Source organism: Pezoporus wallicus, unplaced genomic scaffold, assembly GCF_028554395.1.
Source record: "Pezoporus wallicus isolate ANWC-B61680 ecotype Strahan unplaced genomic scaffold, APGP_CSIRO_Pwel_v1 scaffold_7736, whole genome shotgun sequence".
Classification (NCBI taxonomy): domain Eukaryota; kingdom Metazoa; phylum Chordata; class Aves; order Psittaciformes; family Psittacidae; genus Pezoporus; species Pezoporus wallicus.
Genome location: NW_026636574.1, coordinates 811,017 through 830,381, shown reverse-complemented (window position 1 = coordinate 830,381; position 19,365 = coordinate 811,017). Strand labels below are relative to the sequence as shown.

At 52.3% G+C, this 19,365-nt stretch overlaps 1 protein-coding gene across 1 annotated transcript; it reads left to right on the top strand.

The window, feature by feature from the left end:
* The first annotated feature begins 3,361 nt into the window (after positions 1-3,361).
* Positions 3,362-19,108, top strand: ELK4 (ETS transcription factor ELK4). Its single transcript, XM_057400671.1, has 5 exons — positions 3,362-3,532; positions 10,880-11,095; positions 12,541-13,464; positions 14,539-14,655; positions 15,282-19,108. Exons 2-5 carry the CDS (start codon positions 10,889-10,891, stop codon positions 15,378-15,380), a joined length of 1,347 nt encoding a protein of 448 aa, XP_057256654.1. The 5' UTR covers positions 3,362-3,532; positions 10,880-10,888; the 3' UTR covers positions 15,381-19,108.
* The last annotated feature ends 257 nt before the right edge of the window (positions 19,109-19,365 follow it).

Genomic DNA, 19,365 nt, shown 5'->3' with positions numbered 1-19,365 from the left:
CTGCACCATCTGTTGGGAAGGGCTGCTCCTTGCCTGGGAGAGCACACCCAGAGGAAGCCTTCTTTTGGCTTGGGAAGCCAAGAGCGGGCGCGGGGATCAGGGATGCGATTCCACATCCACGGATCCGGGCTCGCCTTTGGAAGCGTTGGCTTTTTGCTGTGGATGACACCAGTTCCGTCCCGCCTGCAGGGAGAGCAGCGCGTGCTGCAGTCTGCTCCTCGCCTCTGCTGCTGCACACGCTGGTGCAAGCAGCCTCAGCACTGGGACCCATCTCAATGGTGATGGTGGCTCCTGCCTTCCCCTGTTGTTACCGTGCGCTTTGGGCTGGACCAGAGTGCATTTGAGGAGCTGTGCTTAGGAATTCCATTTGGGATGTGGGAATTGGACATTAGGAACGGTGCTTTTAGTGGCAGGACCGCATAGATGCCACGGTAGGAACTAGTTTGGCAACGTTGTGCAATAACCAGAGGCCTGGTGCACAGCTTTAGGGCTTAACTTTCATAAGCACCTGGAACCACCCCCAAGTCCATGTGAGTCAGTGGAGATGAACCCTTTGGAAGGCACCCAGCCTTATCTGGAATGCTGGGTTCAGTTGGGTTCCTTCTCCACAACAATAGATATGGGCAGGCCGAAGAAGGGCCACAAAGATGATCCAAGGGCTGGGAAGCTGAGATTGCTGGGACTGTTCCAGCCTGGAGAAAACAAGGCTCACAGGAGACCCTACCCTGTTCCCTTGTCTAAAGAGGGGCTACAAAGCCAATGAAGACTCCCTTTTTACAAGGAGTCCCATGGAAAAGATGAGGCGTGATGGGTGCCAGTTACTCCTGGGGAGATTCCAACTGAGAACATCAGCCTCTGGAATCGCCTCCCCAGGGAAGAGGTGGGTTACCCAGGGTTGGACAGTGTTAAGATTTGGCTGGACAGGGTGCTGGGACATCCAGTGCAGGTCCCCATTGTGCCTTGTGGGCATCCTGCAGCATCCTTGGGACCTCTGGGTTAAAGCAGCATCTCCATGTTCTGGAGCAAGGCCTCGTCAGCTGCTGCATCCTTCCCAGTGCTTTTGCTCCTCAGCTCGTGCTCTCAAGCCAACCTTGCAGTAAGATCCCTCTTTCAGTGTGTTTGGAGCTCTCTGTGCTTCCCTGACCTGCCTGTCCCGCGTTATCCCACAGCGGGCAGCTTTGTCTCCCTTTCTCCTGCTCCCAAAGTCTCTTTCCAGGCGCCGGTGTCTGATTCACCCGAAATCCCCACTGGAACGGTTTTGGTTTCCTTTTTGTGCTGCCTCTTTCTCTTTAAATGCCTCTGCATGAGCTGCGTTTTTAGCAGGGCTTTTGCGCCTGAGCTCTTTCCAAGCCCGGCCTCGCTGCCTGCTCCATTGGATTCCATCCCTTTGTCTGTCCTATATTTTTCTCCCCTTGTGATGTTGCCGAAGATAGGAACAAGCCCACGTTGGGCTGCAAACCCACGGCCCGGGAAGCAGAGCACAGCAGGAAATGTGTTCTCCCTCTAAAGATGCCCTGATGCATTGTCTCTGATGGCTGTAGCTGGAGCCCTTTGGGTGTCAGGAGGTGGCACCTTTGGAGGTGACTGCTGGCCCTCTCCCGTGGCATCCTGGGCTGTCCTTCTGGGTTCATTCATGGTTGTTTCCTAACTGAGTGCTCAGGAAATAGGAAGTTTGGGGGGTGCTGGGAAGTTTTAGCGCTGCAAAGGGAAACAAAGGCAGGGAAGAAGCTGGAGTCATGGGGATGCGATGGAGCTCTGCTGTTTGCCTTGCAAAGCCTGTCCAGGCCCCCTCAGGAGCTGAAGCATCGCCTTTGCGTGGCCCTGGGTCTTGGGAAAGGCTCCTTTTCGGAGCTCTGAGCGAGGGATGCTCAGTGCCCAAGGGGAAGGCAGCAGCACAGCGTGTGCCGGTCCTCGGCGCTCTCCATCCCCACAGCGCGGAAACCGAGCTTCCCACGGGAGCTGCGAGCATCCCAGCGCTGGTCCTTTCCCCAGGAGCCGGGTTTGGCTCTGTCGGAGGCACCCACGTGCAGGTGCTGGCAGCCCTCCCACCGGGACTGCAGGAAGAGGCTTCATTGTCCTCCTGTTCGTATCTGGCGGAGGAGCCCAGGCGTCAAAGGGAGCAGGAGGGAGGATGAGGCACAGCAGGGGATAAGGGGGAGATGCTGGACCGACGGCTGTGGCTGTGTTGGCGAGCGTGGCTCACCCCTTGGCTGGACTCGGGCATCCTCAGCACAGCACAAGATCAGGTAGAGGTGAGGAGGCCGCTGCTCAGAGCCATAGGAAAAGGGGCCTCCTCTGTGCCTGGGTCACTGCTTCCTGCCCCGGGCATTCCCAAGGGGAAGCTGCCCTGATAACATGGAGATAAGTGTGGAAATGGGATGCTTTGTGCAGGAAAAAGGAAAGGAAAGCAGCACATGGAGCACTGCAGAGGGGCTTTAATGAATCTGGGAGCTGAGGAACTGACCCTGGGCTTTTGTGGAGGATGTTCTTGTTCTTGTCCCCTTTTCTTCCCTCTCTGTCCATTCTTTCTCACCTTTTTTTCCCTTAAAACTGGAGCTGGGGATGAACAGAAACAGTGAATTTTACCCTGAAATGTGGTAGATAACATCTGTAAATGCGTCAAGAACGGTCAAAACCTTCTTCCCCCTCCATTAAGCGCTCCTGGGGGGGACCCTGTGAGACTCCTCTGTGGTCCAAAGCCAGTGGCTGCGGCTGCCCCATCCCTGGCAGTGCTCAAGGCCGGGCTGGACACGGGGGTTGGAGCAAGCTGCTCCGGGGAAGGGGCACTGAGTCCCCTTGCGGTCCCACGGCTTCGTGCGCAGGCTCTGCGGGATGTTGCTGGTCATTTAGGTTTTAATTCTGCTTTTATTTGGCACTTTCGCTCTTAATTATTTTAATTTTTATTTTGTCACTAATTGAAATTTATTTTCCAATTTGTTTTTCTTTTCTAGTTTTCAGTTTCCGAATCTTCAATTCCATTTTAATGAACTGCTCCACCCCGGCGCTGTTCTGCGGCCCCAGCCCCTTCCTCGCTGCTGCCACGGCCCGTGCCGGCTGCGCCGCCCCGCTGCGCCCTTGGGCCCGCGTTACCGGTGACACCGGACGCGAACGGCTCCCTCCGGGCCGAGGGCACATGGCCGCGGGCGGACGCTAGGCCCCGGGGGACTACAGCCCCCAGCATGCCCCGCGAGCCGCGGGCGGAGCAGCGCCACCCCATTGGTCACCGGCGCCCTCAGCCCGGGCGGAGATTGGTCGCGGTGCGCGCCGCTGGGGGGCCGTGGGCGGAAGTGTGGGGTACGGCGGCCGCGGAGGGACGCGGCGGAGGGACGGGCGCTGCGCGTCCCGCCATGTAACGCGCCGCCGCCGCCGCTGCCCTTCGCTGCTCGCCCGGCTCCTCCCGGCCGGAATGGGGGCCCGGGGCCCGGCCCGCCGCGGGGGTGCCCGGACATGACGGGCGGCCGCGGGAGCCGCTCCAGCACCTGCCCGCCGCGACGGCACCGCCACTCCCGGGGACCGGCGGGGCTCCTCCTCGGTGAGCGGGGGCGGCCGGGCCCGGCGGCTTCCGGGCCGGGGGCGAGGCGGAGGGAGCGGACGGGACCGTGCGCGGGGGCTGCGGGGCAGGGCTGGGGGGGGCCCGTCCCGGGGCCGGGGTCTCCGCCTCGTGGGGGGGGGGGGGGGGTTCAGCGCCGTGTCCGGGGGCCGGGACCCGGGACCCGCTCTGCAGAGCGGCAGCGCCTCGGGGCTCGGTACCGAGCGGCAGCGGCCGGGCCCGGGGCGGGGGAGGCCCGGTTGTTGTTCTCCTCCCCGGCTCCGCTCCCGTTGTTCTTTACCGCTTGGGTGCCCCAACGTGTGCGAGGGGCGGGCGCTGCCCACATGGGTGCGCGGCTCCCCGGGGGAAGCATGCGGGTCGCTGCCGTTGCCCTCGCGTTCCGCGCACACCCGCACCTCCCACCGCTCGGGAGCCCAAACTTCCCGGGATTCCCCCTGTTGCGCTGCCCGGGGACCCCGCGGTTCGGCCTCAATGGGGGCTGCTTTGGAGCAGAAACGCGGGGCTGGGTTTGGAGCCGAGCGCGCTGTTGAGGGGGTGCAGCATCCCTGTTGGTGCTCATCCTGTCGGGAAGAGGCGCGATCCCTGCGGCAGGAGCCGCTGCATGTTCCTGCCTTTTCGCCGGCCTGTTTATTTTTAGGGGCTTAGCGCCTGTTTGGAGGGAATGGTTGTTCCATCGCCATAGCAACGGGGCTGAGTTTGTGATAAACATTATTAAAGGAAACCTTTTCCATCGTCAGCGAGGCTTCCTTTCCATAATAAAGTTAGGAGCGACGGCAAACGCTGACCCTTTTGTTTGGGCTTTGCTCCGGAGCGGGATGTGGACACCCGGCCCCTCACTCTTACCCGAGGATGCTTTTCAGCAGAGCCTTGTGCCTTTTGGAGCTGATTGCAGCTGCTGTGGGTAAACTCGCCCCTCAGCCCATGGTGGTGGCAGAGGAGGAGGAAGCAAACGTCATTAGTGAGGAGCTGCTGCAGGGACCGGTGGGTTTATGGCTTACACGGAAACGATCCCATCAGTGTCGGGCACAGAACTGATCAGAGGTGTTCCGAAGTTTAACGTTCCTACTCTCTGTCCTAAAGCTTCCCGTGTGCTCTTTGGTCTGGTATCCTATAAAAGGAGAGGTGGAAAAGGGGAGATGCTTCATCTAAGTCCATAAAAGCAGGCAGTGATGTCTGCTGTCCGTAAAAGAGGCTGCACTGAGCTGTCCTTAGGCAGGGATGAGGGAGCAGAACGGTTGTAGCAGTGCAGGATGTACATGGACTGTGCTGCGAGGTCCTGATCAAACAGGTTGAAGGGTTTTAAGGGTCAGGATGTGCTGGGCAAAGCCCTGTTGGACGCCAAAGCTGGCACCGTTGTCTCTGTATCAAGGTCCACAGAGCAGTAGAGCGGTTTGGCTCATCTGCTTCCCCTAACGTGGGGCTTCAGCCATGAGCATGGTGGGAATCCTGGGGCACTGTGCTCCTTTGTGGCTTGGTCCTGTGTGCTGACACAGAGGTGAGCACCAGCAAATGCTTGTGAAGGAAAGGAAACGCTTATTTCTCCAGAGGTAAAAAGCTGAAACAATTTGCTCCCGGAAGCCAAGTATTTGCTCAGCCCTGGTTTCAGGTGGAGTAACTCAGTTTGTGAGCCAGGAACCCCACATTTACAGCAGTGTTTGTTGTAAGCAAATAGAGCCGTCAGGCTTGGAGCGGGATTGGGCATTGAAAACTCTGGAGCTGCTCTTATCACCAGGACATCCTCCAGCATTTCCTTCCACCGAGCTTCCTGCCTCCATAACCACGGCTTCTCCTTCAGACCAAGCTGATTTTCCTGGCTGTTTTGGAAGCAGCGGCGCGGTGAGGGCCCGAGCCAAGGGGAAGACAGGAATTCAGTGGAATTTAGGGTGGTTTTCCCTTGTTCTTGCCTGGTTTTAGTGTGCGTTAGAGCAGGTTGAAGTTGTTTGCTCCTTGGGAAGCTGCCAGGGTCTGGAGTGTTTTGATGGTGGTGCTGCAGCGGTAGACGCCTGCATCTTGACTTTTGGTTCCTTATAAATAGACCTTTACTATGCACAGATTTACCTGTGGTTTACCTGTCTTGAGGAGGTGAGCTAAGAAAACAGGACATGGTGATAGTAAGATTACCTCTGCCGTGCTCTGTGTGTGCTGGAAGAGGACTGAGCACCCTCACACGCTTCCTACCAGGTCAGAGTCTGTCCGTAGCTACTCACAGCCTGCAGAGGCTGGGTTTGGATGGAAGCTGTGCCTTGTGGAGCCTTTACCAGCCACGTTTCGCCTCTGGGCCCTTGGTTCAGGCAGTGCTGGGCAAAGACTTGATCCAACCTTGACGTTAACCCTGCTTTGAACAAGGAGCCGGGCCCGTGACCTCCACAAATCTCCTTCAGCCAACGCTACCTCATTGTTTGTTCCCTGGAGCAGCTCTCAAGGCCTTGTGTCTGCAGAACCATTGCACAATGCAGCGGGAGCTGTTGTCGACGAATTCCTCCTGCTCACACACCGTGGCCATCCGAAACCAGGGAAGGGGACGGAGCAGTGCAGCAAAGTGTGCTCAGTTCAGCTTTGCTGCACGCGAGGGGGGTGCTCCTGCGTGCTGTTGCTCACCTCCTGCACTGCACTCAGTGTGAGGTCCCCAAAACCATCTCAGTGGTGCTGTGGCTGCCTCTTTTCTTGCCTTTTTGCTCGTTAACAGAGTGTTTTTGAGCGGAGGTTTCTCTGTCGCCCTCTGTATCTGTCTCTGCTGTTTACTGCTTCCAAAGTCATCCTTTTGAGATGTCACTTCTGTGTTAGGTACCCGGGCAGCTGAAACCATGCCATTTAAATAGGTGGTAGCGCTGACTTTGCCCTCGTTGTGACATCCCTTTTTCCCTTTGCCCCATCCTTTGTTCCTGTGGGGGCTCTGACAGGGCTGTGGACCTGACTGCTTCCTTCAGTCCAGCTGCAGAAGTCATCAGGCTGCAGATGCTTGTCAGAGGCTGCTGGAACAAGCTGAGGTGGGAGATGGCTCGAGCTGTGCGTGGCGCTGAGGCCAAGCACAGGAAACTGCCAGAAGAGCTTGAAGAGGGGGGTTAGGGCAGGTCCCCTGCCCTGCTCAGCGTCGCGAGGTGCCTCTCTCCTCTCTGAGCACCAAGGGTGAGCCCTAGGCTCTGTTTGCAGCAGTAATGTAGCTGCTGGCCACAGAGATTCCCGTACGCCGCTTCCTAAAGCGTTCCTGCTGTGCCACCCGGGATTGCGCACTCCTTCCGCACGGGATGCAGAGCCTGGAGGCTCTGTAATCAGCTGCGTTGCGTGGGGCCCGTTGTGGCACAGGTAATGATGAGAAGGCACCGGAAAAGATCTGTATCTCGGCTGCTTTCTGGAGGCTCCTGGCTTTGTGAAGTCCAGGCCTCAAACCCAGCTCCTGCCACCTCGGTTGAAGCTGCAGCAACCAAGTTTGCAGCGCTTGGATTGAGAGTGCTGCAGCCAAATTCTGTCAGCTACTCAGTATACTTGAAGGGTCATCCGTAGGCGTCAGAGAAGCTCTCAAGACAATAATAGTGCTCTATTTTAGCATCCTCATTACAAAGTGTAACTGCCCTCTGCCTCGAGCAACTATTTTTTCCTTGTACTCAGCTGGTGCAGGATTGGAAGGGCCGTTGTTGCCTCTCTGCCTGATTCCCTCGTTGTCTTTTCAACTGAGACCTTTCTCCATGGACTCTTAGAAGGAAAATAAACTTCAGCAGAAAAAGGCAGTTGGAAGCAGTGTGCTTGTAATCATTGGCGTGTTCGGCTTGAAGGCAAAGCAATTAAACTGCTGGGCTTTTCATGCTGATGGGGGCTGTGCTGGGCGATTGATGCCTTCTTGTAAACGTAGATGTTGTTCTGAAAGGAGTTGAAATGCTGTTTACTGATGGTGAGAGAAGCAGCATCTCTGCTTTCGAGTGGGACAGCAGGGTCCTGTCCTCACCCTGATCTCTGTAGTGCCTCCAGCTGATGGGTCTGTAACACCAAACCCCTCACTGCAGAGGTGTGTTTGTGAATGGAGAGGACAAGAGAATCTTCTGATGCTTTTGAGTCCATGGCCCTGGAAATGGCTGTAACAACGCAGGTCCCACCCTGTCAGGGCAGCTGAGGATGTCCTGCAGAACATGGGTAGCACAGGGAGCTTCCGCTGCTGCTCAGTCCTCTGGTTGCACAGTAAAGGCTCATGAAAGCATCAGCCGCCTCCTGCCCCAGGTGCTGAAGAAGGAGGAACCTTTTTACCATGTTCTCAAACAAAGAGAAGTGCTCAGTGCTCATCTCGCCTCTGCTGGTTTTAATTTTACATCTTGTGTGATGTTTGCTTTTATTCTGCTTCTTCCTGAAGAAGCAACAGTTCTTTCATGTGTTCTCTGGCTAAATCAAAGCAGCTTTTTATTAAAGTTAAATGAAGTGTCTTGATTCATAGCACGTTGTCTCCCATGTACATATTCTACTTCCCCAGTTAGAGTACACTCCTGGGCTCTGAAGTGGCAAGTTCCACCTTGCTTTGACCAATTTGAGGGGTTATTTTCTGGCCTTCCCTTTGTATATAAGCTTCAGAAAAACTATGTTCCTAGCTGCACTGAGGTATCTCTCCATTGTTCTCAAGTATTTAATAGAGGGACGTTTGTTCTTTCATAGTGTAACCTATCCATTAGCAAGTCCAAAGTGCTTTCTGCCTTTCCCACCCTGTCAACATGTCATAACATAAGACTTTTAAAAGGAGAAGGTGCTGAGGATGTGCTCTGTATCCTCCAAATGATGTGCAGGGTCATGACATCCCTCAAGCCTGTAAAGGTCAAACATCAGTGGTAACTTGCTTGATCCAACACTCCAGTACGGTCTCTGACTGCTCCTGGGAGAAGGATCCTTCCAGCTGGAAAGCTGCAGTAGTTGGGATTTAGGCAGCGCAACCTCTTGGTAATGGCTCCTCTGAACAACAGAGCTCTTCACTGGGAAAGGTGGGGTTTTTCCACCACTTTGGTCACTCCATGTGTACTCTGCATTGGGACCAGGCAATAATCCTTGCCTGCGGTAGAGGCTGGTGAGCACCGAGTTAGTGGCAAGGTGCTTCCTCCTAATGGGAAGCAGGCTGATAAAATAACGGGGTGAAATCCTGGGATGAAATCTGCATGGATTTTAGGGAGGAGGAGGCAGAAAAAAGCTTTTGCCACTCAAATGCTGCTGCTGATCCAATTGCACCGTGGTTGCCTCCCGTTGCATCAGGCAGCGCTGCTTGGTGCAGGGCTGCTGCTGGGCTTTGCGAGTGCTGTAGCTAAACGGAGCGTGGGAATAATCACTCAACTTCATTTTCCTGCTCTTTCTCTGTTAACACCTATCAGTGCTATTGACAGCTCGGCAGGATGGCAGCAGCGAGGCCCTACGTCTACACAGCACCCCGTGCGTGTGCATCATCCTGACAGGATAATGATGCTCCGCAGCATGCGCGGCCTCTGCGCTGCCAGCAGGCAGAGACAAGATGTTATTGGCAAATCCACATCCAGGCTGGAGGAGAAGTCCTGGAAGAGTTTGCATGTGGTTGCCTGGAGTTCCCGTATGGTTCAGCTGCCACGGGGGGAAGAGTCTCAAAGCACTGCATTGAGCAGCTGAGATTTTCTTAGAGTATGGAGCAATTACTTTGGGCAAGCATGGATTTGTGTGCAGATAGTAATTACCAAGGAAAGCACCTTGGGCCAGCATAGCGGGGTGGTGTGGGTGTCCTGCTTGGAGATTGCTCCTTGTAATTGCAGCAATTTAACTGTCTTGATCAATGGAGCAGCCCTGTGTAGCCAGGTAAGCTGCCATTAGGCAGGGAGTCATAAAAATAGGTTAAATGCAATGGGCTGGGCCCAAAAAAAAGTACCTGCCTTGGGGCACCTTATTTAAATAAGAATGTGTAGTCCTGTGTAAACTGTCAGCAGTAATCCTGTTACAGGGCTGAGTGAATTCTGAAGCTCTGAATTGTAGACTGTTCTCTTCCTTATATAGGGCTGGGTAAGTGCTGGGCAGTAATGAGATTGGAATAAAAGGCTTTGGTAATGAAGATGAACTGGCAGTCCCGACCAGATCTTGCTTGCCCATGCGTATACATGGACCTCAAGCAATACGAGTGTGGGTCCTGCTTGCTGAAGCTGGGCTTGATGCCTCTGATTTGGAGCTTCTGCCCATGGATAGCGTTTGGTGGCTTGGGCTGCAGATCGCCCCAGTGCTCTATAGGTTTGCCTGTGCTGAATTTGCCTCTCTGTGTGGGCAAAAAGCCCCTCATAGTTACACATATCGAACCACTTTTAGTGTAATTCATCATGATGGTTGGTATTGCAGAGTGATTTGCTTTGTTTGCAGTTCATTGGAAGACATTTAAGCTGCATTAATAGAAGTTGTTCTGTTGTGGAATAGGAGAATCCATATGGGATACTTCATTAAGATAATTTGATCTGGTTTAATTCATAGTGTGTCTTGTACTTGCCTTGTGCAGACAGGATTATTAGTGTTCTGCTTGGAAAGAGCTGTGGAAATTCAGATTCATGTGGTCAGATATGGTCAAGGAGAGATGTCATCTCTGCTGCCTTGTCCGTCCTTGGTGAGATGATGCATCGACAGCTTCAGTGCAGGAAAACCGTGCTGGAAGTGCATGAGTCAAGTGCGGGGTCCTAGAGTGTCCCAACCTAAATGATTGATGGAGGGAAGACGTGGCAGGAGTCAGGAGATAAGCACTGGCAGCATTTGTTATCATTGTCTTTACTTTCATGTTTGCTCTCTTAGAAAAGACAGGGATGATGTGTGGAAAAGAAGAAAGGAGATTGGAAAGGGAGACGGGGGCTTGACTGAAAGGGCTGCGCACCAAGAGGCAGGAGGAATGGGAACTGAAGGAGAGCTGAGCTGTTCTGCACTTCATGTCCATGAAGTGGTGCCTTGATCCGCTCTGCTCTCGTAGCGGTACCGAGGTGGGTGCAGGCAGGGGAAGGAGGTGTCGAGGGGTGGTTGGGTGTTACCTGGGTGCACCTGAGCTGGTCTCAGGACAAGTCAGAGTGGGTGAGCATGGAACAACTTTGAAAGTTATTTTTTTGGCTTGTGACTCATTGCAACTTACCCAAAGTGACCTGATTTAGTTAAATGAGGCTAAATATAACCCATGTGAAAAGTACTGACATGTGGGAGGAGACGACAGCAGTTGGCTCTCAGCCCCTGTTCTGCAGGGAACATCTTTCACGACTGGTGACTAATAATTTTTACTCTTGCTGGCTTTGGAAATAACATCTCTGCTCCGTTACCCCCTTCTAGGGAGACTGAGAAAATGCACTGCTCCTAAACTGCTGCCTCTTATCTGCCTTCCAGCTTACTGCTATGGACAGTGCTATCACCCTGTGGCAGTTCCTCCTCCAGCTCCTCCAAGAGCCTCAGAACAAGAACATCATCTGTTGGACCTCCAACGACGGGGAGTTCAAACTGCTGCAGGCAGAGGAGGTGGCCAGACTCTGGGGAATCCGCAAGAACAAGCCCAGTATGAACTATGATAAACTCAGCCGTGCTCTCAGATACTATTATGTGAAGGTAACAAAGTCCTTACAGCCACCTCCAATCCTTATCCATCTTACCAGCTTCTGCCTAATGGGCTTTGTTTCCTTTTTCAGTCCCTTCAAGGGGATAGGTGTTACTTCTGTCTCCCAGGCTTAACTAAGGTGTGTTAGCTTAGTTTTAGAGGGGTTTTTCCCCTTTGGTTTTCACTTTGCTGCATTTCCTCCCCGCTGGTTGTTCTAAGGTTCCAGGTAGCTGTGTGCAGAATGTTGCCTTCTTTGATTTATGTCATTGCTAAGACAAATACGTCCTTGAATACTAATCCCCTTTCCAAGAATACATGCCCTTGCAAGGGTTAAAATCCTCAAGACTCCACTTTAAGCAGCAGAATGAGATTTAGTTGAAGGTGTTGCTGCCTGTGGCAGGAACTGCAGGGGCTTTGAGGTCCTTTCCATTCCAGACCACTCTGATTCTATGAGATGGTGAATGTGGAACCACCTTGAGATCCATCTGCAACTGTCTCTGAGAAGGGGTTGTCAAATCAAGGGTCTGCAGTGAAGCAGCCCAAGTATGCTTCATGTATTCAGAACTGCACCTCTGATGTGGTCAGCAGCTTTGGTCCAGCAGAGTGAGATGCTTCTCTTACTGAGCTGATGTCTTCTAATAACTTGGAGAGCCTTTCATTTAGTGCTCAGGTGGTGTCAGGAAGCTGAACCAGAACCACAGCATGGGAGCTGCACCTTGCTTGCAGTGAGCCATTTATCCCACTGCTGTTACTGGGGGGGTATAGGAGGTACGAAATCGCTTCTGAGCAAGCTGCCCCTTTGGTGCTGTTGTGTGGAGCTCACTGCTGGGCAGCACAAATCTGACTTTGTACCGAGAGGTCTCGGTGATGGTAATTGTACGAGACATTAAGAGCCTTCTTAGGCCCAGACTGTGTGTGGCGTTTCACTTGGGAGCAAAACAAGTTTGGCATCTGCTCTTTTGTGGTATTGAAATAGCTGGTTTGCCTGCATTCTGCTGACTAGTTCAGCTACCTACTTTCCTTTATTATCATCTTATTAAGAATAAAGGTGGGTTGATGGGAAGCATTAGCTCTCCATTCTGCAAACCTCTGAGCTTTACTTCTGCAGGTTCTGCTGTCACATTGCACTCACTGGACCCAGGGCAGTGATCTTTGCCGTGGGGAATGGGTATTTGCTTCTTTAACATATGAAAAGGTTTAAGGCTGCTGTTAGTTTATTTAATGTCAGCTTAAGCTCACCTATTAGAGCCTTTATTCTGCAAGCTCTGGAGATGCCACCTGAGGAGCAGAATCGCCCTGCAAGAAAGCAGGGCGGTTTTAAATAAAGAAGGAAGGAACAGTTTTTGATGGAAGATTACAGACTCCTGGGTTCCTCTGTCTATTTCAGGCAGTGTTTGTAGGAAGAAAATTAATCTGGAGAAGGTCTCAATGCATATTTATATCTTCTTACCCACAGAATATCATTAAGAAAGTGAATGGGAAGAAGTTTGTGTACAAGTTTGTTTCTTATCCGGAGATTTTAAACATGGATCCGCTTGTCGTGGGCCGGATAGAAGGAGACCCCGAAATGAGTGGTTTTGCAGAAGTCAGCAGTGCTCCAAAGGATGTGGAAAACTGTGGGAAGGAGAAGGCCCAGTCCTGTGCTAAGTCCTCCAGCCGCAATGACTACATCCACTCCGGCTTGTACTCCTCGTTTACTCTGAACTCCCTCAACTCTTCCAGCACCAAACTGTTCAGGTCCATCAAGATTGAGAACCCAGCTGAGAAGCTGGCCGAGAAGAAACCAGCTCAGGACCCAACACCCTCCGTCATCAAGTTTGTGACCATGCCCTCCAAAAAGCCTTCATCGGTCCCCTTGGTCTCCACCACTTCCACGGTCTCTGCCACTTCCACTGCTTCCGCCACTTCCACTGTATCCTCCCTTCCCATGGGAACAGAAGACACTCTCCAGACCTTGGAGACCCTTGTTCTACCCAAGTTACCTGTCCCTGAAGCTCCAGCCCCTTTGCCAAACCTAACCACCAGCTTCACCCCAACGCCCCCCATATCCTCAGTGTCCCCCAGCCTGCAGGTTCCTTCCACACCCCCATCGCCACCCCTGAGCTCTAATCCTGACCTGGACATTGACACGGACATCGAATCCGTGGCTTCTCAGCAGCTGGAGCAGGCTCAGAGCCTTCAGCATCAATCCCCAGAGCCCAAAGAGCAGGATTCATCTGTGCTGGAAAAGGAATTTGCCAATCACCTCTCCAGATCCAAAAAACCCAAAGGGCTGGAGTTGGCTCCTACTCTCGTCATTACAGGCAGCGATCCAAGTCCGCTGGGGATTCTGAGTCCTTCTCTCCCAACTGCTTCTCTTACTCCAGCACTTTTCTCTCAGGTAACCCAAGTCCCTTCCTGGCTTTGGTGTTTAAAGGAACAATAGTGGTTGTGTTCTCGTCAAAAATGGAGAGGGAAGCAAGTGGAAAAACACGTAGTCCATAGGTTGTGTTTGGAGTCTGGAAACTTAGTCTGGCACTCCCATTTTGTTCATACTTGGGATTAGCTTCTCCCCCAGAGTGTGCCCAAGTGGTGTGTCAGCTCTGCACGTCTGTGCAGTGTTGGCGTGTGGAGGCAAAACCCAAAGCAGCACCAGCAGGATCCTTTGTGCATCTTGCCAGGGTGCTCCTGAATTATTCCCAAAGCCCTCAACCCTCCCATTTTCCTTCAGGCTGATTCTGAAACTGCTTTAAAAATAGAGAAGCACGGAGGTGTGTGCTTAGCAGCTTGCTTTTCCTGGGTTCAGGAGGCAGTTACTGCAGACCAGAGTATTGTGACTTTGCAGCAGCTGCTTAATTTAGTTGTTATCTTTGTGTGGGAAAGGAAAGTTTTTATGCCTCATGGAAAATCTGGAGGAGAACCAAATCCAAGTGGGCTGTTAAATGGGTCTGGATGGGTTGAATCTCTTTCCTGTCATTCGAATTGGAGGGAAACTGCTGAGTGCAAACTGAAATGGCTGAGGGCAGGGAAAACGTGGAGGGGAGTCGATCTTTTGGCATCCTTCAAAGTATTTGGCCTGAATCTGGAGCATCCGGAGTATTCAGAAGCTGGATGGACACTGTCAGTGCCACCCAGACCACGCGGGTGCCCACGACCTGCTCTTAATTCTCAGGCTGAGTTTTCCATGGCCGCTTGCAGGTGCTGACTTGCAGGAGGAGCTGATTTGCTGTAGGTTGCAGCAGGATTTGGCAGCTGTTGGGAGAAGGGGGCCAACTGCTCAGCAAGGGGAGGGCAAGCCGGATGGGGGTGGCTGTTGTGGGGGTTGTGGGGGCAAGGAGGAGGGAAGGGGAGCTCCTGGGCTGTGGAGCCAGCCCTGTGCAGCTGCAGGAGCCGGGATGGTGGCTCTGGATTGATGCGGGCTCCGCGTTGCTGGCACTGCCGCTTCCCACAGCTGTTCTCTCCCTGTGTTTTGCAGACTCCCATCTTGCTGACCCCCAGTCCCTTGCTCTCCAGCATTCACTTCTGGAGCACCCTGAGCCCCGTTGCTCCTCTGAGTCCTGCCAGGTTGCAAGGTGCTAACACCCTCTTCCAGGTAAGTTCAGCCAATCTCACCGTGATTCGCAGTACCTTCCTCAGAGACCTGCAGGCTCCAGCCCAAGTACCTCTTGTAGGACCCAGACAGTGATGTGTCTGGTGTCTATCCCCAGTATATACATAAAAAAGTCCCCTCTATTTAAAAAGGATACATCCTTACAATTATTCATGTTCCTCTTTCACCTTTTGCTTTGGAGGTGGAATAACCACATCCACTGCCTGAGTCTGCTTAGGCAAAGGGCAAAATATAACAGGCTTGTATCTGTGATCTCTGTGGAGGAGAAGGAGGTAGCTTTGTATGTACTGTGAGTAGAGGCGAAATGCGTTGGACACTTTATGTACAGCTGAGAATGAACTGGGGAGCAATTCAGAGCATGTGAAAAACCTGCGTTAAAGTCACTTACTGAGGATGGCATCAGTGCTCAGCGCAGAGGTTATCCTCACTGGGTTGCTGCACTCTGATGCAGGGGCATCACAGTGAATTGCTTGGGGGAAGCCAAGGGTGTTTTCATTTGTGTTTTGAGGTGTCTTTTTCTTTCCTGGGGGAGTCTCCACAGGCCCAGATAGGACAGGAATGGTGAATGGAAATGGCCTCTTGCCTAACGGTTGTGTTTTGTTTCTTAGTTTCCATCAGTGCTGAACAGTCATGGCCCATTTACTCTGTCTGGACTGGATGGACCCTCTACCCCTGGCCCGTTTTCCCCTGATCTCCAGAAGACATAGCACATGAACTGACGGGAAGGACAGATTGGCAAGCAAGGGAAAGACAGGACACTTAACCTGAAACCATGTTTTTTAAATGAGCAATTTGTAATTCCCCAGAGGTGATCAGCAGTTATCATAGTTTTTGCCATTCCCAAATCAAATGCCTTTTTTGCAAAATTCCCTTTTTTTGAAGACCCAGGTTGGGAATGTTTGTGCAAACGCCTTAATAGGAGCTGCAGCTCCAGTCTCTTCTCTTCCCTCCTTGGATCGGAAGACTTCCCTATGCTTAAAGGGAGCTTTGGTTGGTGTTGCAGTAACTGAGTCTGCACTGACTGCAGTTAAACAGTGTCAGAGAAGTCTCTTCTCTGGGACTCTTGGAGAAACCCTCTGTTCTTCTGCTTCCTGTGCTTGGCAAGAAGAAATCTAATCATGATCGAAGCTGGCATTCCAGGAAATGCTTGGGAAAGGGGTGTGTGCGCTCAGCTTTGCCTTGGGGCCTGATAACTTGTGCAGCAACAGAGCAGCCCGCATCTTTTCTGCTGTAAAAACAGCTTGTCTTTCTGCAGGGAGAGCTTTTCAAGGAATACCCAGTGACTGTGTTACTGACATCCGGACAGTTTTCCAATGGCATCGTGTCCCCACAGCCCAGCTCCTCAGGGAAGTGAGCTGGAAAGCTCCTGGATGCTTCTTCCTGCCCTCCCATCCATGAGGAGGCAAGATCTGGAGCCAGATGAGCAGTGGGATTAGATCCTTCCAGTTCTCAGAAGGTTTGAATGAAGTCCAAACATTTCTTGTGCCAGAGACCCGTTACAGAGCCCTGCTGGAGCAGCACCAGGCTGGTGGATTTCGCACGCAGGTTTGAGGGCGGCTCTGGATTTGAGAGGTTGCTGCCTGATGCTCGAGTTTCAGCAGCCCCAGCAGTGGGTGAGAGCAGTAATGTCTGAGCATTGACGTTCCTGCTCTTGCCCCTCAGCTGGAGTGGAGAAGCTCCTCTTCTGCCCGCTCTTATTTCAGGTTTTGCATCGGATCCGGTGCTTTCTTCATTTGAGGAGGCACTGGATCGCAAACGAGTTCAGCTCAGTCTGTGCAGCCGAGAGGGTACCACGGCCTGTCCACCTCTGAGGAAATCTGTGCTTGGGCTCCTCTTCTTGGTGGCCGTGTGTGCATGGGTTAACCCAAGGTTGGTGTCCAGAGCCATGAAACATGGGAGAAATGGAATCTGTAGTTAGATTTTTACACCTCAGGAGGCCTTTTAAGAGAGCACTTAAGAGGAATCAAAGGAGAGAGGCTCTCCTCTTGCAGGCTGATGCTGTGCTCTGTTGGTGTGGGGTGAGGTGCCCTTCTGCTGTGGGCATCTGACGTCAGGCAGCAACCTCTGTGTGCGCACACTGAGCTGGTGGCATAAGGTGATCCTCTCTGTAAAATACCTGCTAGAAACCGGCTGGAGGCCATCTCTTTCCTTTGGCTTTCTTCACAGTGGTGATGAGCAGAGGAGGATTGTGCCTCTACACAAGAGGAGCTGACAGCACACGCTGTGTCAGTGGCACCCATCTGCAGAAGTGGTGAACTCGAGCTTTCCAGAGTTTTCCTTTTGCCACTTTTGCAGGCTCTGAATTCACTTTAAATACCCAAGACTTTACTGCAGTGACGTTATCTTCTGTGTTCTGGCATTGAAAGCTGTACAGCGCTTGGTGTGTTCCTGACAGAACACCCGAGACGGGGGGGTGAGGGGGTTGCTTTTTGGGCATTGTTCATCCCCAAAGTCCCCTGCCCGTGGGAGGTGGGAGGGAGGAGGTGGAGGTAGCAGGGAGTGAGCTCGTGGTGAACTGTCTTCCTGTTCCGTTGCGTCAGAGGCATGATGCTGCTTCGCGTTCAGCCATCAGCAGATGCAGGGTGAGGTTCCTGTGCCAGCAGCTCTTCAGATGACAATGTGCAATATTGACCTTTTTTGTTTTGAATGCAGAAAGCAAGCTGCAGATCTTAACCAAGAGCAGGCACCGGGAGTTCTCTGGTTTGCATGATGCCTTGTGAGTCTGCTCTAGAAAATATATATATAGCTATGTATAAATAGCAGCACTTTTAATGGTTGTTTTAGGCTGGCCAATTTTATTGCCCACCAAGTGTGAGCAATGTTGCAGACTAGGATTAGAGTTTAAAACAGAATTAATGAGCACTAAAGACTTGCAATTTAATTGCTTCCCTTTCCTTGTCCCCTATGGAGAAAAGCCAAGTTTATTTGTTGTGTATGTGCACACATGCACTTAACTGCGTGTAAACTCTATCACTTTCAGCATAGGTATGCAGGAGAACCAAGTGCTAACGTAGCTTGTTCGTTGTGCTTGGCCTGATTTCATGCTCTTCTCCTCGCAGCTTCCTAAGATCCCTCTGTGTAGCTGGTTGGAGATACACATTCACCTCTGGGGATGCCATCCTAGGGGAAATGACTATGAATATGCAGCCTGAATGTGTTGTTTTAGTCTGAAATACCCAGCTTCTTCACAGATAGCACTGAGAAGAGGATTGCTTTGGCTTCTTAAGCACCTGCCTAGGAAAAGACAGGATCATAATCTCAGGAGGCAGTTGGGAAAGCACATAGAGAGGGCTGGGGAGGTGGGAGAGGATCCGCTTGCCACCTCTTCTCCATTACAACTTTCAGGTCACTTAAGATAATATTATCTTGTATATATGCTGCCTCATTAAGCACACATTTGCTAACAATTGTATTAATTGTCAGCTTTTCGGGATCACATTCCTGTGACTTCTTGGAGCTTGGTTCTGTGCATTGCTGGTACTCCACAAGCTCACTTCAGGAGCAGTTTGCAGCTCGTTGCAACTTGTTTTCCGTGTAGGGAAGGTTGGGGTTAATACTGGCTCTCTTGGTGATCATGGATTATCTGTAATATGGGTGTAGCACTGTGTTGGTTTAAAAACATCATCATGCAGCCTTTACAGAAGCATCTCATCACAGCTCATGTTGCTGAGGTGGTATTGCTGACTGCTTGGTAACACTTGCATCAGTGAATTCATTAGTGGTGGTAGAATTAGGCTGGATGAGCTTGGAAGCTGAACATCTGCCCTGCTTCTGGAAATCTCTTTATGTGTCACTGCTGCTCTATAATAGTACTGCAGGGTTTGAAAGCTTGTGCTGCTGTTGCTGTGTGTGTGCCCTGTCAGGCTTTATTTGAGATGCTGAGCTGTCAGGATGCCACCAGCGACTCGTGCTGCAGGCAGAAACCGTCCATGGGAAGTGGAATGGTGTTAGTAATACCCCGTGGTTGTAGAGCCCTTCTTGTTCTGTCTTACCTCTTTCAGAGGATGTGATCCTCGTGCTGAGGGCGATGGAGGCAAGGTCTGGGTTTGTTTTCTTAACAGCAGCTTAAGTTCAGCTCCTTGTTTCAGTGATCAGTCTTCAGCAGGGATGCTGAATGTGATTCCCATGCACTGGCTTTGGCACATCCGAGTTGCGTTTTGCAGGAGGTCAGGAAGTGATAAAATTCCTTGAATTTGAGAATTCATTGTTTTCACTTAGAGCATCCTACGGCTTCAGTGTCCATTTGGCGCAGTGGAGCGTGCGTTGTAATATGAAAGGCTTTGGCTGTTCAGTGGTGGGTTTGGGAGAGTTTCTCCCTCCGCTGTGTCCTCAGCCCTCAGATACGTGGCTGAGGGATTCTCCTGGGGTTTCAGCGTTCACTTGCAGCAGGGGGGGCTGCTTCTGCGCCCGTCTTCCTGCACACAGCTTACAGAAACAGCGAGCTGCGGGGCTGCCGGGCTCCCTCACGGCTTCAGCCTCCCTGTGAGACCTTCTGCAGGGCGAGAGCAGTGGAAGAGCCGGCCTGGAGCCTGGATGCAGTGTCTCAGGTGAGCACAGGCCCAGTTCTGATCCACGTCTGGTGCTGAGGTCAGGGCTGGAGGTTCTGGTTGGCTGCCCCATGGTTTCTTCATGCATCTTTTAGTTACCTTTTGCTACTGTTTTATAGCAGTTTTGTATGTACCCATACAAGTC